The 24,687-nt window shown below is 46.6% G+C and overlaps 1 protein-coding gene across 1 annotated transcript in view; it reads left to right on the top strand.

The window, feature by feature from the left end:
- LOC147124429 (aminopeptidase Q-like) overlaps positions 1–24,687 on the top strand; it is a 338,328-nt gene that overhangs the window by 304,384 nt on the left and 9,257 nt on the right. Inside the window, exons 17-18 of the mRNA XM_085987070.1 lie at positions 4,311–4,478; positions 9,557–9,697. Coding sequence (XP_085843196.1) covers positions 4,311–4,478; positions 9,557–9,697 — 309 coding nt within the window. The remainder of the gene's footprint in view (positions 1–4,310; positions 4,479–9,556; positions 9,698–24,687) is intronic.

Raw genomic sequence — 24,687 nt, 5'->3', positions numbered from 1 at the left:
AGATGGTGGAAAGGCTTTGGAGGTGAGTCAGGAGGTAAGACACTCATTGCAGAATACCCAGCCTTTGACCTGCTCTTGCAGCCACAGTATTTATGTGACTGGTCCAGTTAAGTTTCTGGTCAATGGTGACCCCCCAGGATGTTGATGGTGGGGGATTCGGCGATGGGAATGTCATTGAATGTCAAGGGGCGGTGATTAGACTCTCGTTTGTTGGAGATAGTCATTGCCTGGCACTTGTGTGGCGCGAATATTACTTGCCACTTATCAGCCCAAGCCTGAATGTCGTCCAGGTCTTGCTGCGTGCAGGCATGGACTGCTTCATTATCTGAGGAGTTGCGAATGGAACTGAACACTGTGCAGTCATCAGCAAACATCCCCATTTCCGACCTTATGATGGAAGGAATATCATTGATGAAGCAGTTGAAGATGGTTGAGCCTAGGACACTGCGCTGAGGAACTCCTGCAGCGATGTCCTGGGGCTGAGATAATTGACCCCCAACAAACAAAACCATCTTCCTTTGTGCTAGGTATGACTTCAGCCAGTGGAGAGTTTTTCCCCTGATTCCCATTGACTTCAATTTTACTAGGACTACTTGATGCCACACTCGGTCAAATGCTGCCTTGATGTCAAGTGCAGTCACTCTCAACTCACCTCTGGAATTCAGCTCTTTTTTCATGTTTGGACCAAGGCTGTAATGAGGTCTGGAGCCGAGTGATCCTGGCGGAACCCGAACTAAACTTTGGTGAGCAGGATATTGGTGAGCAAGTGCCGCTTGATAGCACTGTCAATGACACCTTCCATCATTTTGCTGATTATTGAGAGTAGACTGATGGGGCAGTAGTTGGCCAGATTGGATTTGTCCTGCTTTTTGTAGACAGGACATATCTGGGTAGTTTTCCACATTGTCAGGTAGATGCCAGTGTTGCAGCTGTACTGGAACAGCTTGGCTAGAGGTGCAGCTAGTTCTGGAGCACAAGTCTTCAGCATGATAGCCGGGATGTTGTCGGGGCCCACAGCCTTTGCTGTATCAAGTGCGCTCAGCTGTTTCTTGATATCACGTGGAGTGAATCGAATTGGCTGAAGACTGGCTTCTGTGATGTTGAGGACCTCAGGAGGAGGCCGATATGGATCATCAACTCGGCACTTATGGCTGAAGATGGTTGCAAACGCTTCAGCCTTGTCTTTTGCACTCATGTGCTGGGCTCCGCCATCATTAAGGATGAGGATATTCATGGAGCCTCCTCCTCCCGTTAGTTGTTTAATGGTCCACCACCATTCACAACTGGATGTGGCAGGACTGCAGGGCTTTGATCTGATCCATTGGTTGTGGGGTCGTTTAGCTCTATTTATAGCATGCTACTTCCACTGTTTAGCATGCATGTAGTCCTGTGTTGCAGCTTCCCCAGGTTGGCACCTCATTTTTAGGTACGCCTGCGCTGCTCCTGGAATGCTCTTCTACACTCCTCATTGAACCAGGGTTGGTCCCCTGCCTTGATGGTAACGGTAGAGTGAGGAATATGCCGGGACATGAGGTTACAAATTGTGATGGTATGCAATTCTGCTGCTGCTGATGGCCCACAGCGCCTCATGGATGCCCAGATTTGAGCTGCTGGATCTGTTCTGAATCTATTCCATTTAGCATGGTGGTCATGCCGCACAACACGATGGAGGGTGTCCTCAGTGTGAAGACGGGACTACGTCTCCACAAGGATTGTCTGGTGGTCACTCCTACCAATATTGTCATGGACAGATGCATCTGCGACAGGTATATTGATGAGGACTAGGTCAAGTGGGTTTTTCCCTCGTGTTGGTTCTCTCACTACCTGCCGCAGGCCCAGTCTGGCAGTTATGTCCTTCAGGGCTCAGCCAGCTCTGTCAGTCGTGGTGCTACTGAGCCACTCTTGGTGATGGACATTGAAGTTCCCCACCCAGAGTACATTCTGTGCCCTTGCTACCCTCAGTGCTTCTTCCAAGTGGTGTTCAACATGGAGGAGTATTGATTCATCAACTGAGGGAGGTCGGTGAATAGTTGAGGTCCCAACACTGATCCTTGCGGGACTTCACGAGTCACATACATACCTGCCCATTATCCTTCTTCTCTGCCTCCTGCCACTCAGCCAATTTCCTAACCAGTTCAATATTTGCCCTCAATTCCACGAGCTTCAACTTTAGCTAACAGCCTCTTATGAGGGACTTTATTGAATGCCTTCTGGAAATCCATATCTTCTTCTTAGGCAGTCCCTCGGAACCGAGGATGACTTGCTTCCACATTAAAAATGAGTTCGCAGGTGACTGATGAGTCCAATGCGGGACCTACAGTCTCTGTCACAGGTGGGGCAGATGGTGGTTGAAGGGGCGGTTGGGTGGGGTGCTTGGGTTGACGTGCGCTCCTTGCGCTGCCTGCGCTTGGCTTCCACTTGCTCCCGGCAAAGAGACTCAAGGTGTTCGGCGCCTTCCCGGATGCTTCTCCTCCGCTTTGTGCGATCTTGGGCCAGGGATTCCCAGGTGTCGGTGGGGATGTTACACTTTTTCAAGGAGGCTTTGAGGGTATCCTTGAAGCGTTTCCTCTGCCCACCTGGGGCTCTCTTGCCGTGCCGGAGCTCCGAATAGAGCGCTTGTTTTGGGAGTCTCGTATCAGGCATGCGGACAATGTGACCCGTCCATCGGAGCTGATTGAGCGTGGTCAGAGCTTTGATGCTGGGGATGTTGGCCTGAGCAAGAGCACTGACGTTGGTGCGCCTATCCTGCCAATGGATTTGCAGGATCTTGCGGAGGCAGCGTTGGTGGTACCTCTCCAGTGCTTTGAGGTGCCTGCTGTACATGGTCCATGTCTCTGAGGCATACAGCAGGGCAGGTATCACTGCTGCCCTGTAGACCATGAGCTTAGTTCCGGGTTTGAGGTCCTGGTCTTCAAACACTCTCTTCCTCAGGCGACCGAAGGCTGCACTGGCACACTGAAGGCGGTGTTGGACTTCGTCGTCGACATCTGCCCTTGTTGACAGTAGGCTCCCGAGGTATGGAAAGTGGTCCACGTTGTCCAAGGTCTTGTTGTGGATTTTGATAATCGGGGGGCAGCACTGTGTGGCGGGGAGACAGGTTGGTAGAGGACCTTTGTCTTATGGATGTTTAGTGTAAGGCCTATGCTCTCGTATGCTTCGGTGAAGGTATTTACGATGGTTTGGAGTTCGACCTCCGAGTGAACGCAGACGCAAGCATCATCTGCATACTGTAATTCGACGACAGAGGATGGGACGACCTTGGATCTGGCCTGGAGGCGATGGAGGTTGAACAGTTTCCCGTTTGTTCTGTAAATTAGCTCCACTCCAGTGGGGAGCTTACTGAGGGTGAGATGGAGCATTGCAGCAGGGAAGATTGAGAAGAGCGTTGGTGTGATGCCACAGCCTTGCTTGACCCCGGTTCGTACGTGAATTGGGTCTGCGGTGGAACCGTTGGTCAGGATCACGGCTTGCATGTCGCCGTGAAGCAGGTGGAGAATAGCATCCATAGACATTTCTCTGTCCACTACTGTAGTCACCTCTTCAAAAAGTTCAATCAGGTTCGGCAGGCGTGACCTACCCTTTACAAATCCATGCTGGCTCTCTCTGATCAGCTGAAAATTTTCAAGGTGTTCAGTCACACTATCCTTAATTATAGACTGTAGTAATTTCCCAACAAAAGATGCTAGACTAACTGGTATATAATTCCCTGGATTCCCTCTCTCACCTTTCTCAAATAGCGGAGTGACATGTGCAATTTTCCAATCTAAAGGAACGGTTCCCGATTTGAGAGAACTTTGGAAGATCATAGTTAGGGCATCTGCAATGTTCTCAGCTACTTCCTTTAAAACCCTGGGATGAAAACCGTCTGGTCCTGGGGATTTGTCACTCTTTAGTACCATTATTTTCTTCATTGCTGTTAATTTGCTTATGTTAATTATAGTGAGTTGCTGTCCCTGATTCAATATTAGTTACCTTGGGGTGTTCGGCATGCTACCCTCTTCCTCTACTGTAAATACTGATGCAAAGTAATTATTCAACATGTCCACCATTTTCTTATTTTCATCTACAACACTTAAGTGTACTGAACTAACAGCTGAAAGGAATTCTAGTTGAACATTAGGGGAATTTTATGAACTTGAGAAGATAGCACTGCGTTCTTGGCAATGAGCATCACCTGCCAGGAGTGCATGTTGGAAATTCAGGCATCATCATCAGAGAGTTACCCTGAAATATTAATTTAATTGTACAGAATTTCTAGAATGACCAACTGAAGGAAAATATGAAAACATTGCCACATTCTTGTCTTTCAGAATTCCAAATTATCTCAAAGAAATAATCTACTGTGAGGCCATTAAAACTGGCGCTGATAAAGAATGGAACTTTGCATGGACAATTTATCAGAATCGTACTTCAATAACCGAGGATCGTGAATTACTTATGGCTATGGGTTGCAGTAGAGAACCGTGGATTCTAACCAGGTATTATTTTTCCAGCATGTAATAACCCAATGCTTTCTTTATATCTTTAGAAGTTTTTAAAAACCTCATGTGTTTCCTTTTTGTGCAATTTTGTTGGACAATTTTAATCATCTGTCCTTTTCTATTGTCACTTTCCAGAAGCCTCATGGGCCAATAGTGATCTTATTTCAAAAGTTACCTCATAGGTTTAAGGAATCTCATTGGTCCTTTGTGATCCATGTGGCCATTCTGTTAGTCTCATTTATCTAGCAATCTTGTAGGCTGTTGGTAAGCACATGATCAACTTAATTAATCCAATGTTTAATTGGAAGAACACTGAACTAATGCCAATATAGGAAGGAAAGACAGGGGCATGGATTCGTCAGCCATTGCTCTATGGTAACCCCTGGTGTCCCGTGCTAATGTCTGCTCATTGGTTTTGAACACAGTGATAGGTCTGTGAAGCAATGGGCCTGAATTTGCGATCGGAGGCTTTCAGCAGGCGGATGCCTCCGACCATCAAAGAATCTACGCATTTACCTGGTGGTCCGGGAGATACGGAGGCTTGCGATCCTGGGCCTCTCCTTGTAGAAATGTGTAGAGGCCCACGTATCCCAGGGGCGCATGTGGTTCGCAAGCGCCCCTGGGATCACATGGGCCAGCCCAACCAATGAAAGAAGGGAATCCCCATTCATACTTATGAGAGTTCCGTACGTACGGAACTGTCATAAGTATGAATGGGGATGACTTAAAAAATACACAAACACGTGAAATAATTTTTTTTTAAATTACATATATAAAATCAATTAAAATGGCACTTAATTAAATATTTTAAACAAAAATGTATTTTTTTGAAATAACAACAGAAAATGCTGGAAATACTCAGCAGGCCAGGCAGCATCCGTGGAGAGAGAAACAGGGTTAACGTTTCAGGTCTGGGACCCTTCATCAGAACTGGAAAAAGCTGGAAATGTAACAGATATTATGCAGGTGCAGAGACGGGGAGGAGGGGTTTAGGAGGGGAGGAAGGAATTGAAAGAACATCCTGTGAAAATGTTGCAAATGGGAATGGCAAAATCATACTGCATGAAAAATGGGGGCAGGGATTATTATCTGAAATTGTTGAACTCCATGTTGAGTCCGGCAGGCTGCACAGTGCCCAATCGAAAGATGAGGTGCTGTTCCTTGGGCTTACGTTGAGCTTCATTAGAACAATGTAATAGGCCGAGGACAGAGAGATCAGAGTGGGAGTGAAGTGGAGAATTAAAGTGACAGGCGACCGGAAGCTCAGGGTCACCCTTACGGACTGAACAGAGGTGTTCCGCAAAGCGGTCGCCCAATCTGTGTTTGGTCTCCCCAATGTAGAGGAGACCGCATCGTGAGCAGCGAATACAGTATATTAAATTGCAAGAAGTACAAGTAAATCACTGTTTCACCTGGAAGGGGTGTTTGGGGCCCTAGACAGTGGGAAGGGAGGAGGTAAAAGGGCATGTGTTGCATCTCCTGTGCTTGCACGGGAAGGTGCCAGGTGAAGGAGAAGGGCTGTTGGGGGTGATTGAGGAGTGGACCAGGGTGTCGCGGAGGTAGCGGTCCCTTCGGAATGCTGAAAGGGGAGGTGAGGGGAAGTTGTGTTTGGTGGTGGGATCACGTTGGAGGTGGCTTCAGATGGGGGCGTAAGGGGATGAAGCTCAGGCCTTTGCTGAGGACTGATCATTCGGGGTCAAAGAGGGGAAGGTCAGAGGGGATAGTGAAAACACAGCAGGGGGTGAGATTGGAAGAAGGGATGGGATCAGAGGAAAGTAACGGGGAAGAAGGTTCTGGGGGGGCGTTAGTGTCCAAGAGTTGACGAAGCTTGCGATCCTTGACATCAGAAAGGAAAAAAAAAAGTTTTTTGTTGAAGCGTCAGATGAGTCGAAGGATGAAATGGAACTGTGGACTCGGACATGTATAATTGAGTGATAACATTTTATTTTTCTATTTTTTAAAACTCTTATGCTAGTAAAAGCAGGTCTTCCGCCTGCTTTTACCTGGCGTAAGAATTCCACGGCCTTTCAGCGGGCGGAAGTTGGGCAAATAGCACAACTCTCCACCCACAGAAGCTCTTTTCCTGGGAATACAGAGGATTTGTCAAGAAGATTCTTGACAGATCACAAGTGCCGGGTTTCTGCACATGCGCTTCGCATGCCTAAACCCGGCACTTGTGCAGCCCCTACGGGCGCATTCGCACCTTGTACGCACCCGTAGGGGGTCGCAAAATATGGCCCAATATAACTTAAACATTTCATCTGTCTTTGATCTGTGGTAACTATTGTTCATCGGTGCCTGGTAACAATTACAAAGTGGCATAATAGTTCAGTTTCAAATGATTTTTCTCGGGCAGCAAAAAAAACTCTTCAGAAATGTGTTAAGGGGTAGATAAATTTGGTAAGATAGCAGGAAATATGTAAGTATACACAAGGGATAACTTTGCAAGGCTCTGCTTCTGGCATGATCGAACACAGAAAAAACAAGGTGAAAGGGTAGGTGTAAGAGAAGTATGGATGCAGAAGGTGGAATCGTAAATAATGCTGGTAACATAGAACCCAGTAAGTTAGAGAGATAGCAGCAGCAGAGAAGTAACGGAGTAGAATTGTCATAAAAAGAGCGCAAGCCACAGGGACATGCAAAGTGCTTATCTGAACCAGCATGGGGGAACATATCTTCACCCGAACCCCTGAACAAGTCTTCGTCCCCCGCCAGTTGATGAAGTTCTTGACCTTCTCCCCACTGAGCCAGTTTTTAGCTATCCCCCCCACCCCACCCCGCGCTACGCAGGGTTTTGGCCCTAACTTCTCGCCCAGCTTTTTTTTTATTCGATTATGGGATCAGGGTGTCACTGGCAATGCCAGCATTTATTGCCTATCCCTAATTGCCCTCGAGAAGGTGGTGGTGAGCCGCCTTCTTGAACCCCTGCAGTCCGTGTGGTGATGGTACTCCCACAGTGCTGTTAGGTAGGGAGTTCCAGGATTTTGACCCAGCGACGATGAAGGATCGGCGATATACTTCTAAGTCAGGATAGTGTGTGACTTGGAGGGGAACTTGGAGGTGGTGGTGTTCCCATGCGCCTGCTGCCCTTGTCCTTCTAGGTGGAAGAGGTTGCGGGTTTGGGAGGTGCTGCTGAAGAAGCCTTGGCGAGTTGCTGCATTGCATCTTGTAGATGGTACACACTGCAGCCACAGTACGCCGGTAATGGAGGGAGTGAATGTTTAAGGTGGTAGATGAGTGCCAATCAAGCGGGCTGCTTTGTCCTGGATGGTTTCGAGCTTCTTGAGTGTTGTTGGAGCTGCACTCATCCAGGCAAGTGAAGAGTATTCCATCACACTCCTGACTTGTGCCTTGTAGATGGTGGACAAGCTGAACAAGTTTTCACTGCTACCCCCTTCTGAAAGCCCCACAGTGAAGTTGTGGTGAGATAAGGACAGAATCTGTGACAGAAACTCTCCACGATCAGCAAGGAGTGAAGGAGCAGTTAAAATGGAGTGGCTCCATTTCCAGCACTGTTCTCACCAATATCCCATTTCAATGTCGCTGATTTTGGCAACGGATGAGCCTCTCTGAGCTGACATATGGGGGACCTTAACCGGCTCCTGAGCAGGGCGCCTGCGGTGGCCATCCTACCAGTAAAGCTGCTGTCCTAAATCAACTTTACTTAGTGAGGCCACAAGGAAAGTCTGAGCTTCGGCTGCCCTGGGCTGTTCCCATTCCCCAGCTGCGAGACCCTTGCAACAACCCCCCTCCTGGATTTACCTTGATGCTGATAGACGTAGTTGATCTTCAAGCCCCTCCTTCTGGCGAGCTGCTGCTTTCCACCCGAAACAGGCAGATAGCCGACTAGCAGCATTCAGATTTCTAGTTTAAACTAGTCAGTCTCCTGCGGCTTTGCCCATGCAGAGTGAAGACCAAGTGAATTCCCTGAATGTACAATAATATTAAAGAATATTAAAATGAAATATAATGTTTTAGACATAGCATGTTATATATATTAAAATAGTAATTTATTAAATCTATTTTAATCAACATAATATATTTAAATTATAGTATTAAATATAAAATGATCTATAATGCATTTAAATCATATATTTACTATAATACAAGCAATAACATATTAAAAGCATCATTTAAAAAACTGCAATTGTAAAGTGTCAGCGGTTGGCTGTCACCACTCCCTGATGCCTGTAAGTGCTCCATTCCCAGCACAGCGACACCAGCCAAATTTCAGGCAAGTTCGAAAAAAACCAGTCCAGAAATGTTTTGAGCCTCTTCAGGGCAGTGTCGCAGAGTTGGACAGCTGCCTGCCCTTTGTCCCCTCGATGCTTTCTCCCCAAATCGCATTGACAGGAAATTTGAGCAATCGGGGTGCGTGCTCTATATCTGTAGCGGCGCAAAAGAGGTATTCCTCCCCCTGTTGTGTCAATGGAAACTCAGAGGGGTATCCAGCCTCTCTGAGGAGTGGAAGCCCAAGGTCCAGACAGAAAAAACAAGCTCTTTTTTTAAAATAGACCACTCTCTGGCTCCTGTTCCAACAGAAAGCGATCCTTCACAATCAATTGCCATTTGCTATCTCAACTGTAAGCCCACATGCGATCCAGAATGTGACCCATGCTTGCTAGGGAAGGCTGGCTATAACAAGGGCAGCTGGGTAGAATTCCCAGGGTAGCCCGGGAATGCTCCTCGGCATGCCCCTGAATTGTTGCCAGGGCTGTGGGGACGGGAGTGTTGGACAGGAAAAGTGCCCACCTGTCCCTTCTCCTACTCTGGGTCAGAATTGCCAACTTAATGTACATTGGGTGGAAACCTGGCAAAAACACTTCTGCCCCAAATTGTAAGAGATCCTGTATCAATCTCCAACAATAAATCTCCAATTGAACTTTTGCAATTTACATAATTTTCTTAATTGGATCTTTTACTTCTGTTCTACCCGTGTATACCGTGACTGTGCCAGGATGGGACATTTACACAGCTCAAGTCGTGACTTACTTAATGAAACTTGAGAATAGATATACTGTGCATCACTAATGATCAATAACAACACATTGTGGCTCTTAATTTTATTTTTGCAGATATTTACACTATGCTCTAGATGAGTCAAAGGTTTTTCAGGAAGATTCATTTTTGATTTATATTGCTGTGGCAAAAAATCCCATTGGTTTCCTTTTAGTATGGAACTTCATAAGAGCAAACTGGAAAACTATCCACACTGAGTAAGTCAACTTGTCTAGAGTGTAGATTTCATCTGACACCTGCTTTTGTGCATTTAAGCTTGATCTTAAAAAAATACATATTGATTTAATCACTAACTGTGATGTGATACATATAGCAATCTGCTGTGGAATTGTGGTATAAATATATACATTAGGGTAGAAATTCCAATTCTGTACTCGACAGTCCTCAATATTCCATCCATTCACTTTAATGGGCAGAAAATCTGCCTGGTGCCAAATCGAAATTTCTATGTCTCAGTATTTAGATGCTGAGAGGGGAATTTATTTGCATAAAAGTAAGCATTAATTAACGAATAACTACAAAACATTTAATAAAAGCATGGCAAACATTTATTGTTATTATGAGATACTTGGTAAAAAATATAGATCTATTAAAAGAGATATTGTGAAGTAGTTCCTTCTGTGATATATTTGTGATTGCTGTGGAAAACTTCAGGAATTACAGGTTTATAAGTTTATATAATGTTTAAAAAACTGAAGCCATTTAAAAATAAAATGATAAGTCAATATTTTGCCAACTCTGATTTTCAAAACTACTCTGCATTGCAACTTTTTTTCATTTCTGTATTTTATCAAAACTGCTGTGAACATAAGAACATAAGAAATAAGAGCAGGAGTAGGCCATTCGGCACTTCAAGCTTGCTTCGCGATTCAATAAGAACATGGCTGATCTTCTACCTTAACTCTTGAATATACTCAACAACTGAGCATCAACAGTCCTCTGGGGTAGAGAATTCCTAAGATTCACCACTCTCTGAGTGATGAAATTTCTCCTCATCTCAGTCCTAAATGGCCGACCCCTTATTCTGAGACTGTAACCCCTAGTTCTAGACTCCCCAGCCAGGGGAAGCATCCTCCCTGCATCTACCCTGTCAAACCCTTGAGAATTTTATATGTTTCAATGAGATCACCTCTCATTCTTCTAAACTCTAGGGAATATAGGCCTAGTCTGCACAATCTCTCCTCATAGGACAATCCCCCTATCCCAGGAAACAGTCTAGTGAACTTTCATTGTACTCCCTCCTTAGGTAAGGAGACCAAAACTACAGGTATGGTCTCACCAAGGCCCTATATAATTGTAGAAAGATTTATTTACTTTTATACTCCAATCCCTTTGTAATAAAGGTTAACATACCATTTGCTTTCCTAATTGCTTGCTGCACCTGCATGTTAACTTTCTGTTATTTGTGTACAAGGACACCCAGGTCCCTCTGAGACATTTCCCAATCTCTCACCATTTAAAAAATATTCTACTTTTCTATTTTTCCTACCAAGGTGGATAACTTCACACTTCTCCACATTATATTCTATCTGCCATATTTTTGCCCACACACGTTTGCTACCTTCCAATCCACGGGGACCGTTTTAGAATCTAGGGAATTCTGTAAGATCAAAACCAATGTATCCACTATCTTTGCAGCCACCTCTTTTAAAACCCTAGGATGTCGGCCATCAGGTCCAGGGGATTTGTCGACTTTCAGTCCCATTAATTTCTCCAGTACTATTTCTTTACTAATACTAATTTCTTTAAGTGCCTCATTCTCGTTAGACCTTTGGTTCTCCACTATTTCTGGAGTGTTTTTTGTGTCTTCTACCATGAAGACAGATGCAAAGTATTTGTTTAATGTCTCTGCCATTTCCTTATTCCCCATTATAATTTCTCCTGTCTTTGCCTTTAAGGAACCCACATTTACTTTTGCTAAGCTCTTCCTTTTTACATACCTATAGAAGCTTTTACAATCTGTTTTTATGTCTCTTGCTAGTTTACTCTCATATTCTCTTTTCTCTTTCTTTATCAATTTCTTGGTCATCCTTTGCTGAATTCTAAAATCTTCCCAAACCTCAGGCTTACTACTCTTTTTGGCAACATTATAAGCCTCTTCCTTTAATCTAATACTCGATTTAACTGTTAGCGACGGTTCACCCACTTTTCCTGTGGGTTTTTATTCCTTGAGGGAATGTCTATTCATTTCGAATTACGAATTAATTCTTTAAATGTTTGCCATTGCTTATCTACCATCATATCTTTTAATTTTTTTAAAGATTCCCAATCTACCTTAGCCAACTTGCCCCTCATACCTATGTAGTTTGCTTTGTTCAGATTTAAGACCCTAAGAAAGGATACCTTACCTAAGAAAGGATATACTTGCCATCGAGGGAGTGCAGCGAAGGTTCACCAGACTGATTCCTGGGATGGCAGGACTGTCGTATGAGGAGAGATTGGGTTGACTAGGCCATATTCACTAGAGTTTAGAAGAATGAGAGGGGATCTCATTGAAACATATAAAATTCTGACAGGGTTAGACAGACTGGATGCAGGGAGGATGTTTCCCCTGGCTGGGGGGTCTAGAACAAGGGGTTACAGTCTCAGGGTACGGGGTAGGACATTTAGGACTGCGATGAGGAGAAATTTCTTAACTCAGAGAGTGGTGAACCTGTGGAATTCTCTACCACAGAAGGCTGTGGAGGCCGAGTCACTGAATATATTTAAGAAGGAGATAGATAGATTTCTAGACACACATTGGCATCAAGGGGTATGGGGAGAGAGCGAGAATATGGTATTGAGATAGAGGATCAGCCATGATCATATTGAATGGTGGAGCAGGCTTGAAGGGCTGAATGGCCTACTCTTGCTCCTATTTTTCTATGTTTTTATGCTTCTATGTTTTGTATTTAACTAAATCACTCTCAAACTCAATATAAAATTCTGTCATATTGTGATCACTCTTCCCCAGAGGCTCCTTTATTACAAGGTTATTAATTAACACTTTCTCATTTCACAATACTAGATCTAATATAGCCTCTTGCCATTTCCTTCCTCGACATACTGATCTAGAAAACTATCTTGAATAAATTCCATGAACTCGTGCTCCACACTATTACTGCAAATTTGGTTTGCCCAGTCTCTATGTAGATTAAAGTCCCCCATGATTACTGTATTACCCTTGTTACATGCACCTCTAATTTACTAATTTATACTCTGCCCGACACTACAACTACTGTTAGGGGGCCTAGAAACTACTCCCTCCAGTGTTTTCTGCCGCTTGTTGTTTCTTAGCTCCACCCAAACTGATTCTACATCTTGACTTTCTGAGCTAAGATCCTTTCTGTCTACTGTCTTTATCCCATCCTTTATTATTATTAGCCAATTTGCACATGGCTCAGAGTTTATTACCAGTGAGGTTCTGTGTTTTAATTTCGACCCTAGCTCTTCAAACTCTCTCAGCAGAACCTCATTCCTAGTTCTACCTCTGTCGTTCGTTCCAATAAGTTTCTAGTTAAGTTTAAAAAAAAGAATGTATATAGTAAATTACTTAGCTCAATTTCCTCCCGATCTGCCGTTGATTACTTTGTGATTTTTCTATGGGTTTGTTTCACTGCTGGGCTGGGCTGCAACAGGGCTCCTTTTAAACTGCTCTGTTTCCTGTTCTTTTACTCTATGGCCATTGGTAAACTCTCCTGTCTTGTTCTTATTAAGCTCCAAGTATCATAAATCAGATACCAAGACTCATTGGACAGACTCTTCATCCAACTCATTTGTTCTCAGGATCTCAAACAGTAGAACTCCTGGGCTGCGAAATTCAGCACCTTAGCGCTTGCAGTTAAAGCTGGTTTCGGGAAAAAAATGGTGGCGCCTCGCTTCCACCCACTTTCGGCAAAGCCTGTACTGGTCGCCATCTTGGTGAGGGCGATAGCACGGGCAGGACGTGCATGCGGCAGCAGGATTCAGAGTAGATAGATTGTGATGTCAGTCAGCGTGTAATGCTGATTTGATGCACGACCTGCCATTTTGGACGTCGCCATTCCAAACAACGCCCTTCTCTTTAACACGCACAATTGAACATGCATTCAGCTGCACGATGGACCCTCCTGCTTCCCCCGCAACCAGGGCTGTTTAAAGCTATACATCCAACTTGCAGGTAAGTTGATTATTTCTCTTGTACTGGCTCTTGCATAGTTTATATCAATGCTGGCTTGCTTGAAGACATTTATAGCGCTGTTAAAGTGTGCAGGAAGTGCTACTGGACGTGGGAAGACATTGCCTGCTACTGGAAGGCCTCTGACTACACCACTTGCTCCCAGTCATGGGGGCTCTACTCGCAGTCCCGCTCACGCTGCAGCATGACAGGGAGATGGAGCAGAGGCAGCAAAGACAAGCTTCTCATACAAGGAGAAGGAGGAGGGGGAGGAGGGCTCTCAGCAGGAGGCCTTACCCACCTAGGATTTTCAGGGAGCACTTCACCTACTTGCACCTAAGCCAGGAGTAGGATATTCGGCAACTCCACTTCACGAAGGAGGTGGTCACTGAACTCTGCCACCTCTTGCAACCAGACCTGCAGCCTCAGAGCAGGGCATCGACGGCTCTGCCAGTGGCCCTCAAGGTGACCATGGCCCTCAATTCTTTCGCCACTGGATCCTTCCAGGCTGGAACAGGTGACATAGCAAACATCTCGCAGTTCACCGTCCATCGCTACATCCGGGAAGTCACAGAGGCTCTGTACTCTAGGAGAAGGGACTTCATTGTCTTCTCTCTAAACATCGGCATCAACTGCACACACATGGCTTTGCGGGCGCCACATATCAATGCTGAGATGTACAGCAACCGTAAAGACTACCATTCAGTGAATGTGCAGTTGGTGTGCGACCACTCCCAGCACATCACAATGGTGAATGCCCGGTATCCTGGCAGCAGTCATGATGCCTTCATTCCTTGCTAGTCTGCTGTGCTAGAAATCTTCCAGCCACCACGTCGAACTGCTCGGAGACAAGGGCTATCCGCTCTACACTTGGCTGATGACACCTCTCCACAACCCCACCACTCGAGGCCAGCAATCATATAATGACAGCCATGTTGCCATGAGGCACCTCATTGAGCAGACCATCGGGGCGCTCAAGCAACGATTCCGCTGCCTTGACCGCTCGAGAGGAGCCCTCCAGTACTCACCAGAGTAGCTGTCCCATTTCGTGGTAGTCTGCTGCATCTTCCACAACTTGGTGCAGCCCTTGCCACCACAGGTTCTGCGACCACCTCAGGAGGAGGAGGAGGAAGGGAGGAGGCAGCCTGCATACTCCGTTCCAGACGGGCTGTCCTTGAGAGTATCATCAGACTCCGGTTCCCCTGAATGAAACCCCAGATCCCCGTTGCTCAATACTTCACCACCTTACCATCCCTCTGTCACGGAACATCACAGCGTCCTCTTGGGCACAATGCTGAAATGAAAGCCACCACAAAACAAACATTCCAAACATAATTTATAAATGATTAATTCCAATATTATATTACAAACTCAACTAATCACTTTTGTGCATTCCCTTAGTGTCTGTCTTTTGTGTGCCTTTGCCTATTGTAGTGCTCCTACGAAGTTCTACCCCAATGGCTGCAGCATGGCTGGTGGAAGGCTGCTGATTTTCTGGGGAGAACACTGCAGATGGCCTTGCACAGCTCTGGGCCTAGAAGGCCCGGCTGTAGACTGCACCACCTCGGCATGGGCGACAGCAGTCTGGGCTGGCTGGCTGACAGGCAACTGCAAGGGCACTGGCGGAGTGGCAGCGGTGGAAGTACAAATGCTGTCATCCTGAGAGAGGACAGGAGGCTCTTACTCCACTGAGCCACTGCCACTCCCCTGGGGCAGTGCCTCAGCATTCCTAGCCATTTGTTGGGGGACAGATTGCTGGACTGCTGTGAAACCCTGCAAGCCCCTTTAAACACTGGTAAGCGCAGCCATGATGGCAGCAGTCTGATCTTGCATGGCAGCAAGCTGAGCCTACATGACAGAAGTCTGAACTTCCACTGCAGCACCGAGACAGAAAACAGAGAGTAGGAATAAATGGGTCATTTTTGGGTTGGCAGGCTATAACTTGGGCCTCAGCTATTCACAATCTACATCAATGATTTGGATGAGGGGACCAAATGTAATATATCCAAGTTTGCTGATGATACAAAGCTGAGTGGGAATGTAAGTTGTGAGGAGGATGCAAGGAGGCTTCAAGGAGATATAGACAGGCTAAGTGAGTGGGTAAGAACATGGCAAATGGAATATAATGTGGAGAAAATTGGTAGGAAAAATAGAAAAGCAGAGTATTTTTTAAATGGTGAGAGATTGGGAAATGTTGGTGTTCGGATGGACCTGGGTGTCCTGTTACATGATTCACTGAAAGTTAACATGCAGGTGTAGGAATCGTCAGATCCCTAACTGAAGCACTGAGGTCGAGTCAGTCTGATAATAAAACGAAGTTTAATAGAAACTAGAGAACAAACAATTGCATGCAGGAGAAATAATCAACAGGTCTTTTCTGGTGCTGGTTTCACGAGGTCTGAGTTGGGAACCTCCCACTCTCTGATGTCATGACGTCATCACGTTTCCCGCCGTTCGGGGCGTCACGTGACCAACGTGATGATGTCATCGTGCTGATTCTGGGGCTCATCCAGAACGGCTATTTACATACAGTAAACAAACATAGGTGCTGTAGCACTCTGTTAAAGGCAGTTATACATTTATACAGGAGTCCGTTGGTGGCTTTGCCACACAGGTACAGCAAACAATTAGAAAAGCAAATGGTATGTTGGCCTTTATTACAAGAGGATTTGAGTATAAGAGTAAAGACGTCTTACTGCAATTACATAGGGCCCTGATGAGACCACACCTGGAGTATTGTGTACAGTTTTGGTCTCCTTACCTAAGGAAGGATATACTTGCCACAGAGGGAGTGCAACGAAGGTTCACCAGACTGGTTCCTGGGATGGGGGGATTGTCCTATGAGGACAGATAGAGTAGACTAGGCCTATATTCTCTAGAGTTTAGAAGAATGAGAGGTGATCTCATTGAAACATACAAAATTCTTACAGGGCTTGACAGGGTAGATGCAGGGAAGATGTTTCCCCTTGTTGGGGAGTCTAGAACCAGGGGTCACAGTCTCTGAGGACTGAGATGAGGAGAAATTTCTTCACTTGTGGTGAATCTTTGGAATTCTCTACCCAGAGGGCTGTGGATGCTCAGTCATTGAGTATATTCAAGACAGAGATCAATAGATTTTTGAATATTAAGGGATATGGGGTTAGTGCAGAAAAGTGGAGATGAGGTAGAAGATCAGCTATGATCTTATTAAATGGCAGAACAGGCTTGAGGGGCCAAATGGCCTACTCCTGCTCCTATTTCTTATGTTCTTATGCCGAATTTCCTGACTTTGGGTGAGACGCGAGCCACAGTACACATCTCTCATATAAAATTGGGGCATGGAGGCCGAGCCTGCTAAATTAGGCTTCTTAAAGATACGCTAATGTTACATAATTGTATTTAGAATGTTTTTTTTAAATTTCCTGTTAAACTTTGCTGCATTTTGTCCATGCATTAGTTGGTTTTGCTGGACAGAGCACTATTTTTTTCATTTTTCTTCCTGCCAATACTTTGCTTCATATTTCTTGATTGCTGCTCCCATTTAAATAGCAATATACAAAGTGGTGTTGATGGGAATTCCTTTGAGGTTTCCAATAGTGCTGCATGATTCTGCTAAGGAAGACAAGTTCACTAGGGGCCAACAAATGCAAATGCAATTACACTTGGTGCTGTTTGTCTGCACTTGTCACTATCCTGGGATCTGTATTATTACAATCTGTCACACCTCTGTGGATACATCAGAGGAGACCTGTCTTGCTGCCTCTGTTGTACAAGAGCAGCTGCCACAGAGTTACACCATCTTTTGCAGGATAACCAGCAGTCAACATCTGGAGCAGGGGCAGCTCTTCCCATAGAAGGGAAGCTTTCATGCCACTGGTCCCTTGCAATGCATCATAGGAAACATCTGTCACATTCAGCAGTCTGCATTGCAGACAAACAAGTGAAAATGCTGTGTTTGCAAGAGGCAACAGCTTCATCACTTTTCCTGTGTAAGTTGGACAGATTGCAGAGCTTTCACTGGCTGACTGGGTTCCCTCAAGTGTAATACATTGTAGATGGCACCCGTATGGACATCATGGAGTAAATTTTCATCATCACTGCCTGAGCCGTATTCTGGCAGAGCGAATCACCTGTCCATTATCGAACCCATCCGTTTTTCATTCCTTTGGGCTGGATTTTCATTCAGAAGTCGGGAAGGAGGCGGGACTACAACTTTTGGGTTGTAGTCCCGCCTCCATCGAGATGTGGCCAATCCACGCGATTTTAACTTGATTGACCTTGTTGAGCCCACCCAGCGGGCTCGGCAGGCCAATTAAGGGCCACCCGGCAACAGGTGACGTCACAGACTTGTAGTGTATGTAACTGTTCTACCTTTAAGAGAACTATTGTATGTAACCGTCCACCTTTAAGAGAACTATTTTAGGTGTGGCACTACTTTATCCTGGCTGCTGTATACTGTAATACCGACAGTGACCACACCGGTATATAAGTGCTGTGGCAGAATTTATTGGGCAGATTCGCCCTGACCTTCGAATAGTAAAGTCCTGTTTAAGTTACTCTTGTAGTCTGTGTATTACTTCGCTATACAACCCACAGACTTTACAGTGGCGACGAGTTCGATCTTACCCTGCGGCAACAATACTTCTGAAGAAGTAAACGAGCGTCGAAAAGAGGCACCCGCCCTCGTCGGTTTGCTGAGAGAAAACTTGAGTCTGCAGACCAAGAAAGGAGGAAGATTTCAAACACGAAGTCTTCCATCAGCAACAGGCACGGATTGTCCCTTCTGCCACGGTGGTGAGTGAGCCGATCAACACGAGAAGCAAGTCGGCCACGGTGACTGTGAGTAAAGGGAAAATAGAAACAAATAAACGGAGGATAAGGGCGGTGCACTCGACCACGGTCGAGGGGGAAAGGAGCCGGACAGAAGTCAGGCCCAGAGGCGCTGAGACTGGGGCAGTGTGGAGTAGAAGCCGCGGTACAAGCGGGCTGGGGAGCGTCGTGAGACGACTAGACCGCGACGGTGAAAAAGGCCGGACAAATACCGCGACCACGAGGCACTGTGACCGGGATCGTAAGGCGCGGGAAGATATAAACATAAATAAGCCACGGAGAACTCAGCCACAGCCGGGGAGGAAAGCACCGGACTGCAAGAAGCTGGGAGGCGCGATTGGGGTGAAAAAGGCCAGACAGTGACTGAGGCCACGAAGCGCTGCGACCGGATCGTAAGGCGTGGGAAGAGATAAAAATAAATAAACCGCGGAGAACGCAGCCGCAGCCGGGGAGGAAAGCACCGGACTGCGAGAAGCTGGGAGGTGCGATTGGGGTGAAAAAGGCCAGACAGTGATTGAGGCCACGAAGCGCTGCGACCGGATCGTAAGGCGCGGGACGATATAAAATAAATAAACCGCGGAGAACGTAGCCGCAGCCGGGGAGGGAAGCACCGGACGGCGAGAGGGCTGGGAGGCGCAATTGAGAGCCGCGCGAGCGGGAGAGACAGAGCCCGAGCGAGAGCTGCGCAAACGGGAGAGACAGAGCCCGAGAGAGAGCGAGCGAGAGAGACAGAGCCCGAGGAAGACTGAGCGAGATCCAGCCCAGCGGCTGAAACTGTTCGCCGTCAACGGGTTGTACCCAGCACCGGAGAGACAGAGCCCAAGCGAGGGAGACTGAGCGAGATCCAGCCAGCGGCTGAGACCGTTCGCCGTCAACGGGTTGTACCCAGAGCCGGTTGCCCGGCCGAGAGAAGGGAACGCGCTGAAGCCGAAGCGCAGGCTGCGAACCCCGAAAGCCAGCGGCCGTCGCCCGAGGGAAAAGCTTACCCCTCCTGCCAGGGGAAGAAAAGCGGGAACCGCCATCTTGAAAGTGGGCGGGGAAAGAAGATAAGCGCGGGACACCGCGGGAAGCCGCCAGTAGGCGGAGAAAAACACAGAAGCGGGAACCGCCATTTTGAAAGGGGCGGGGAAAGAAGATAAGCGCGGGGAAACCGCCATCTTGGAAAAAAAAGTTAAAGAAATATTTCGTTGTTGTTTATCAGGGAGGTGAAGATGCCTAAGCGTGGTAACATCAACGATTTCGATTCCGAGGTAGAAGATTGAGCCACGTATGTAGAACGCATTGAGATATATTGTGAGGCCAATAAAATAGAGGATGATGATAAAGCTATAACCTTGCTAAACTCGATGGGGACGAAGACATACGGGCTATTGAAGCATCTTCTAGCACCAGTTAAACCGGCAGATCAAACCTTCGATAATATTGTTGCTGTTCTGAAGGATCACTTGAACCCCACACCGCTGATGTTGGCGGAACGATTCAAATTTTATGCGAGAACGCAACGGAAAGAGGAAAGCAACGCGGAATACTTGGTCGAACTGCGTAGGCTAGCGAAATACTGCCAGTTTGGAGGAAATCTGACAGAGGCATTGCAAGACAAGTTCGTGTGCGGGTTGTCGAAGGAAGGAACGCAAAAGCGACTGCTCGAAGAGAACGACCTTACACTGGATAGGGCTGTCCTTATTGCAGCATCACACGAAGCCGCAGCGAAAGGAACTGCGGAAATGCAGCTGAAGGCAGCGGTCCTCAGTGTGGATCAAATTACTTCGGGTGCAACGAAATGTTATCGTTGTGGGAAGACAACACACGACCAGAACCAATGCTGGTTTAAAAACCAGGACTGTAGGAAATGTGGCAAACTGGGTCACATAGCCAAAGTATGCCGGTCAGGGAAGAAGACCAACAACCAAAAAAAAAGCCATCACAGGAAAAGTACAACAAAGTACACAAGGTGGTTGAGAAGAGTTCAGATGAACAGAATTCGGATTCAGACCCAAGCGGCCAGGAACTGGGTAGTCTGAGAATTCATAATGTAAGGAAGCTGACCTACAAACTATCTGGGTCATGCTAAAAATAGCCGGAGTCCAAGTGAGAATGGAATTGGACACTGGATCAGCCCTATCAGTCATAAATCGAAGGGATTACAACCGGCTATTCTCACATATACCCTTGAGAGATACCAAGTTCGTATTGCAGACATACACGGGGCATAAAGTATACCCCATGGGAAAGATAAGAGTCAAGGTGAGAGACAGGGGCAAAGAACACCCCGGAATGGACTTATACGTACTACCTGAGGGAGGACCACCACTTCTAGGACGGGAGTGGATCAAGAAAATAGACATGGAATGGCACTACCTCAAAGCAATAACGAGTGAGGACTCGGGGCAGACAATCAGCTCAGACTCTGAAACGGATGACGATAAGACCAGCCCAAGCATGAAAGACAAGTCTAAAATGAACTTGCTGACTAAGGTTGGTAGAACGAATGTGGGCATAAAGGCTTATGCTCCAGAGGAGAACAAAGCTTCAGAACAGAATTCCCCTGAACAACAACAACATAGCTTGACAGAGAATTCTGAGTCTGTTCAAGTTACAGACATATATATTACTGAGGAACATCGAGCTCGAACGCAAACTTATTTCAGATTACGACAGCAATTAGAACAATTGAATTGCCGTCTCGAGCAAGAGATGAAAGCAATGAAAAAGTTCTATGATACCGAATGGGAGAATCTGGAAAGACAACAGAAGCAGCTGGGGAAGAAAAGGGAGCAGGAGCACACAAACCGTCTGCACGAGAAGGCCAAACGAATCAAAGCTGATTCGGCTTCTGAAGGGGCGTGCTCCAATCCGGTGGAACAAGATGTGCTGCAACTGAAGGCACTGGTTAGCAGGTTGCAGGCAGAAAAAGCTGAGTTGGTCGACATGACTTCCGAGCTCCTACTGAAGTTGGGTGCAGCATCACCGGACGATTCATTTGTGGAAATTCGAATGATGGTGGCTGCGGATGATGGCGAAGTAGAAGCAGCAAAGGAGCCCCAGGACAAGGTTCTAAACAGCCCTGCAGCTAATGGAAAAGGGATGAGGACAGAAGAGTTAACAGTCAGCCAACTCATTCATATGCTGAGGGATAAAACTCTAAAATGGGAAAAACTTAAATACGAGCCTCAATCTTCAAAGGGAAGGGAGCTCTCAAAAGTCATTGGAAGAGCTGAGGTGGCAACCCAGACTGAGAAGTCTGCAGCAGAACAGCCCTTGGATGCCAAAAGTACGCTGACGCACGGCAATGTAGAACAACAGAATACTGAAACAGCTACTTCAGTAGAGGGATTGAATAGTCCGATCAATCAATCTCCGAATGAAGTTGAAGTATTGAAATCACAAATGAGGTCATTAGTAAAAGACTTGCAGGAAGCCCAGAAAAAGCGGGATGAATCTGAACGCATGATGAAGTCTCTTCAGGACAGATGTCGGGATTTGGAACAAAAGTCGGCTAACGTCCAGCTGGGTAAGGAGGAAATAGAAGACCCTCTCGCTGGCCTAGCTCAGGACGACACCGAATATTACCATGATCTGTTGAGTGACACTGAATATTACGAGGACCTGGTCTGCCCAGCTTGTGCCGAGAACTCCCAAAGTGCCGAAATCAGGATGAATCACTTAAAGTCTAAGGAACATAGGGAGATGGTGGCGTTACAGCTGGCAGCTGACAATGGAGCCCCGAGAGTCTCCAAGAAGCAAAAAAGGAAAAGGCGAAGCAGAAGATGATAACCATCTGAACCATTATTACCTCTACCTGATCACACACGTGGTCCCCTGAACGGAGCCAAATCAGTTGGAAAGTAGGAAAATTTCCCAAGGCAATCCAACTGTTTTTTGTTTGTTTTAAAAAAGTCAGCAATGCTGGTTCAGAAGTGATGGAAGTAAAGCTGTTAAGTCTAGGGAAGGACTATGGGATGAGTCCCTCTAGCAAGGTGACCCGACTACACCACGGAGGCGTGGTCCGGACCGAGTCAAGAAGATCAGAGACTGAATCTGTGAACTGTTTCCCGCAGAGACTGAATCTGTGAACTGTTTCCGCAGAGACTACCTCTGTGAACTGTTGTAACATGAAGTTGGATATGTTATGATGTTATGTTAATGGGAAATAAGTATGTTGTAAGCTAAAAAGGGAGGATTGTAGTGTATGTAACTGTTCTACCTTTAAGAGAACTATTGTATGTAACCGTCCACCTTTAAGAGAACTATTTTAGGTGTGGCACTACTTTACCCTGGCTGCTGTATACTGTAATACCGACGGTGACCACACCGGTATATAAGTGCTGTGGCAGAATTTATTGGGCAGATTCGCCCTGACCTTCGAATAGTAAAGTCCTGTTTAAGTTACTCTTGTAGTCTGTGTATTACTTCGCTATACAACCCACAGACTTTACAAGACTGAAATTTCATCTGTCAAGACGGTTGACAGATGAAATATCAGTGTTTCACAGCTGTTTGAAGCTGTCAAACACTGACAGTCCTACTTCTAACATGAGTCCTTCTATGCAGACTCAGTTAGAAATCTTACCGGCACTGAAAGCTGAAGGCTGTCACTTTTGATAGATCGCAGCCACTCTGCTTTCTGTGCCGGCTGAATGATGGACTCCCGAAACCTAGAGGAAGGAAGGCTGTAAAGGTAAGTACAGGTAATTTAAACATCTTTACACACTTTAGACACACCAAACACACTTACCTTTGTACTCATGCACCCATCACTCACCTGAACACCGACATCTCGACCCCTCCAAGTCCTTCAACCCAACAGCCCGACTCCTCTAACTTGGCATGGTTTGGAGCCATCGGCAATCCCACACGACAACCTTCAAAATAGGGATTAGGCTAAAAACTGCCTGTTAACTACCTGGCACTAATTGGCACTAATCCCTTCCCGCCTCAGGTCAGCAGGTCCCAGTGCGGGGCGGGTACCCACCTCCTTTGAAACTTACATGGAGGCGGGTTTTGGGCGGGATGGTGTCGGGACCCCCGAATTTGGGAATTTAACCCTCCGCACGCCTCCAATCCCGACTCCACGACACACTGAAAATCGACCCCTTTTTTGTCTCTGGCCTGGATCTCCAAATAATCTCCATGTGCGGCAGTTGGTAGGCCAGTACAATTTGTTCTCACTGGACGTACCAGTCACCCGACCTGCTCTCTAGTTCGTAGTATAAAAGTTTGTGCTGTGCTTTGTTTCTTGTTATACAAAACAATTTTGGCAGCTATTTTCAAAGTGTTTAGTGATGGCTTTTCTGGGTTTTAAGATTTCTTGAGTTCTCAAACTCTTTCCATTGTTGAACATTAGGGTTGGATTATTAACAGTAAAACTTGTGGCAGCATTTATTTAAAACACCAGGGCCTAGAAATTCAGTTGGCTGCACCAGCCGTTAGCGCCTGAGGAGGAGTAGTTCTCGAGCGCTAGGCGGTTAGCGCGATCTGCGCCTCGCCCCAACTTCAGTAGACATTTAGCGCCGGCGCAAAGTCATTGCGCGCGCTCATCTGCGCGCGCAGATCATGATGTCATTTCGTCGTGCAACGCCCTTTGTGCGCCCGGAACCGGAACTTCACTCGTGCCGCCCCATTGTGCGCCTGGCGGCCCGAACAACTGTGAAGTGGAACGGTACACAGCCGAGGCGGGCCGCGGGGAGCGCAAATTAAAGGGCACTCCTGCAGTAGAAAAGGCAGCCATTTTGCAACACTCCTTCTTTGGGACGAGGAGGAGGAGGAGGAGGAGGAGCAACAACAACAACAAAGTGATGGAGAGAAACCCTCCCCAAAAACACAAATACACTAGTCTCGGCCTGTCAAAAAAACAAATCCACCCTCCCCCTTTAAGAGCTCACCGGAGCCAGAGTGTCTGCCGGCAATCAGCAGCTTGCCGCACCTGCCCTGCGCCCAACTTCCGGTGTTAGCGCCCCGGGCTGCCGGCTTAGCGCCTAATGATAGTCGTGCATCGCCTGTTTTAGCGCAGCAGCAACCTCTTAGGGCGATGCAACTGAATATCGGCGAAGGGGGCTCGACTTTGCGCCGGGCGCAAACTTTAGCGGCCGCCCGACTTTACCGCCCCAAAAGTTGCTATACTGAATTTCTAGGCCCAGGTTTCTGACCTGGTCCCCTTGGAGGACAAGACACAACCAACAGTTTGGAATGTGTAATTTGATCCTGCCTGCTGTAGCGTACCTACATTGTGTAATTTGATCCAGT

The sequence above is a fragment of the Somniosus microcephalus genome, chromosome 1, assembly GCF_052327205.1.
Source record: "Somniosus microcephalus isolate GS21.2 chromosome 1, FLI_Smic_1.0, whole genome shotgun sequence".
Lineage (NCBI taxonomy): Eukaryota > Metazoa > Chordata > Chondrichthyes > Squaliformes > Somniosidae > Somniosus > Somniosus microcephalus.
Note: the sequence above shows the minus strand (reverse complement) of the source record. Positions and strands in the feature narration are given on the sequence as shown.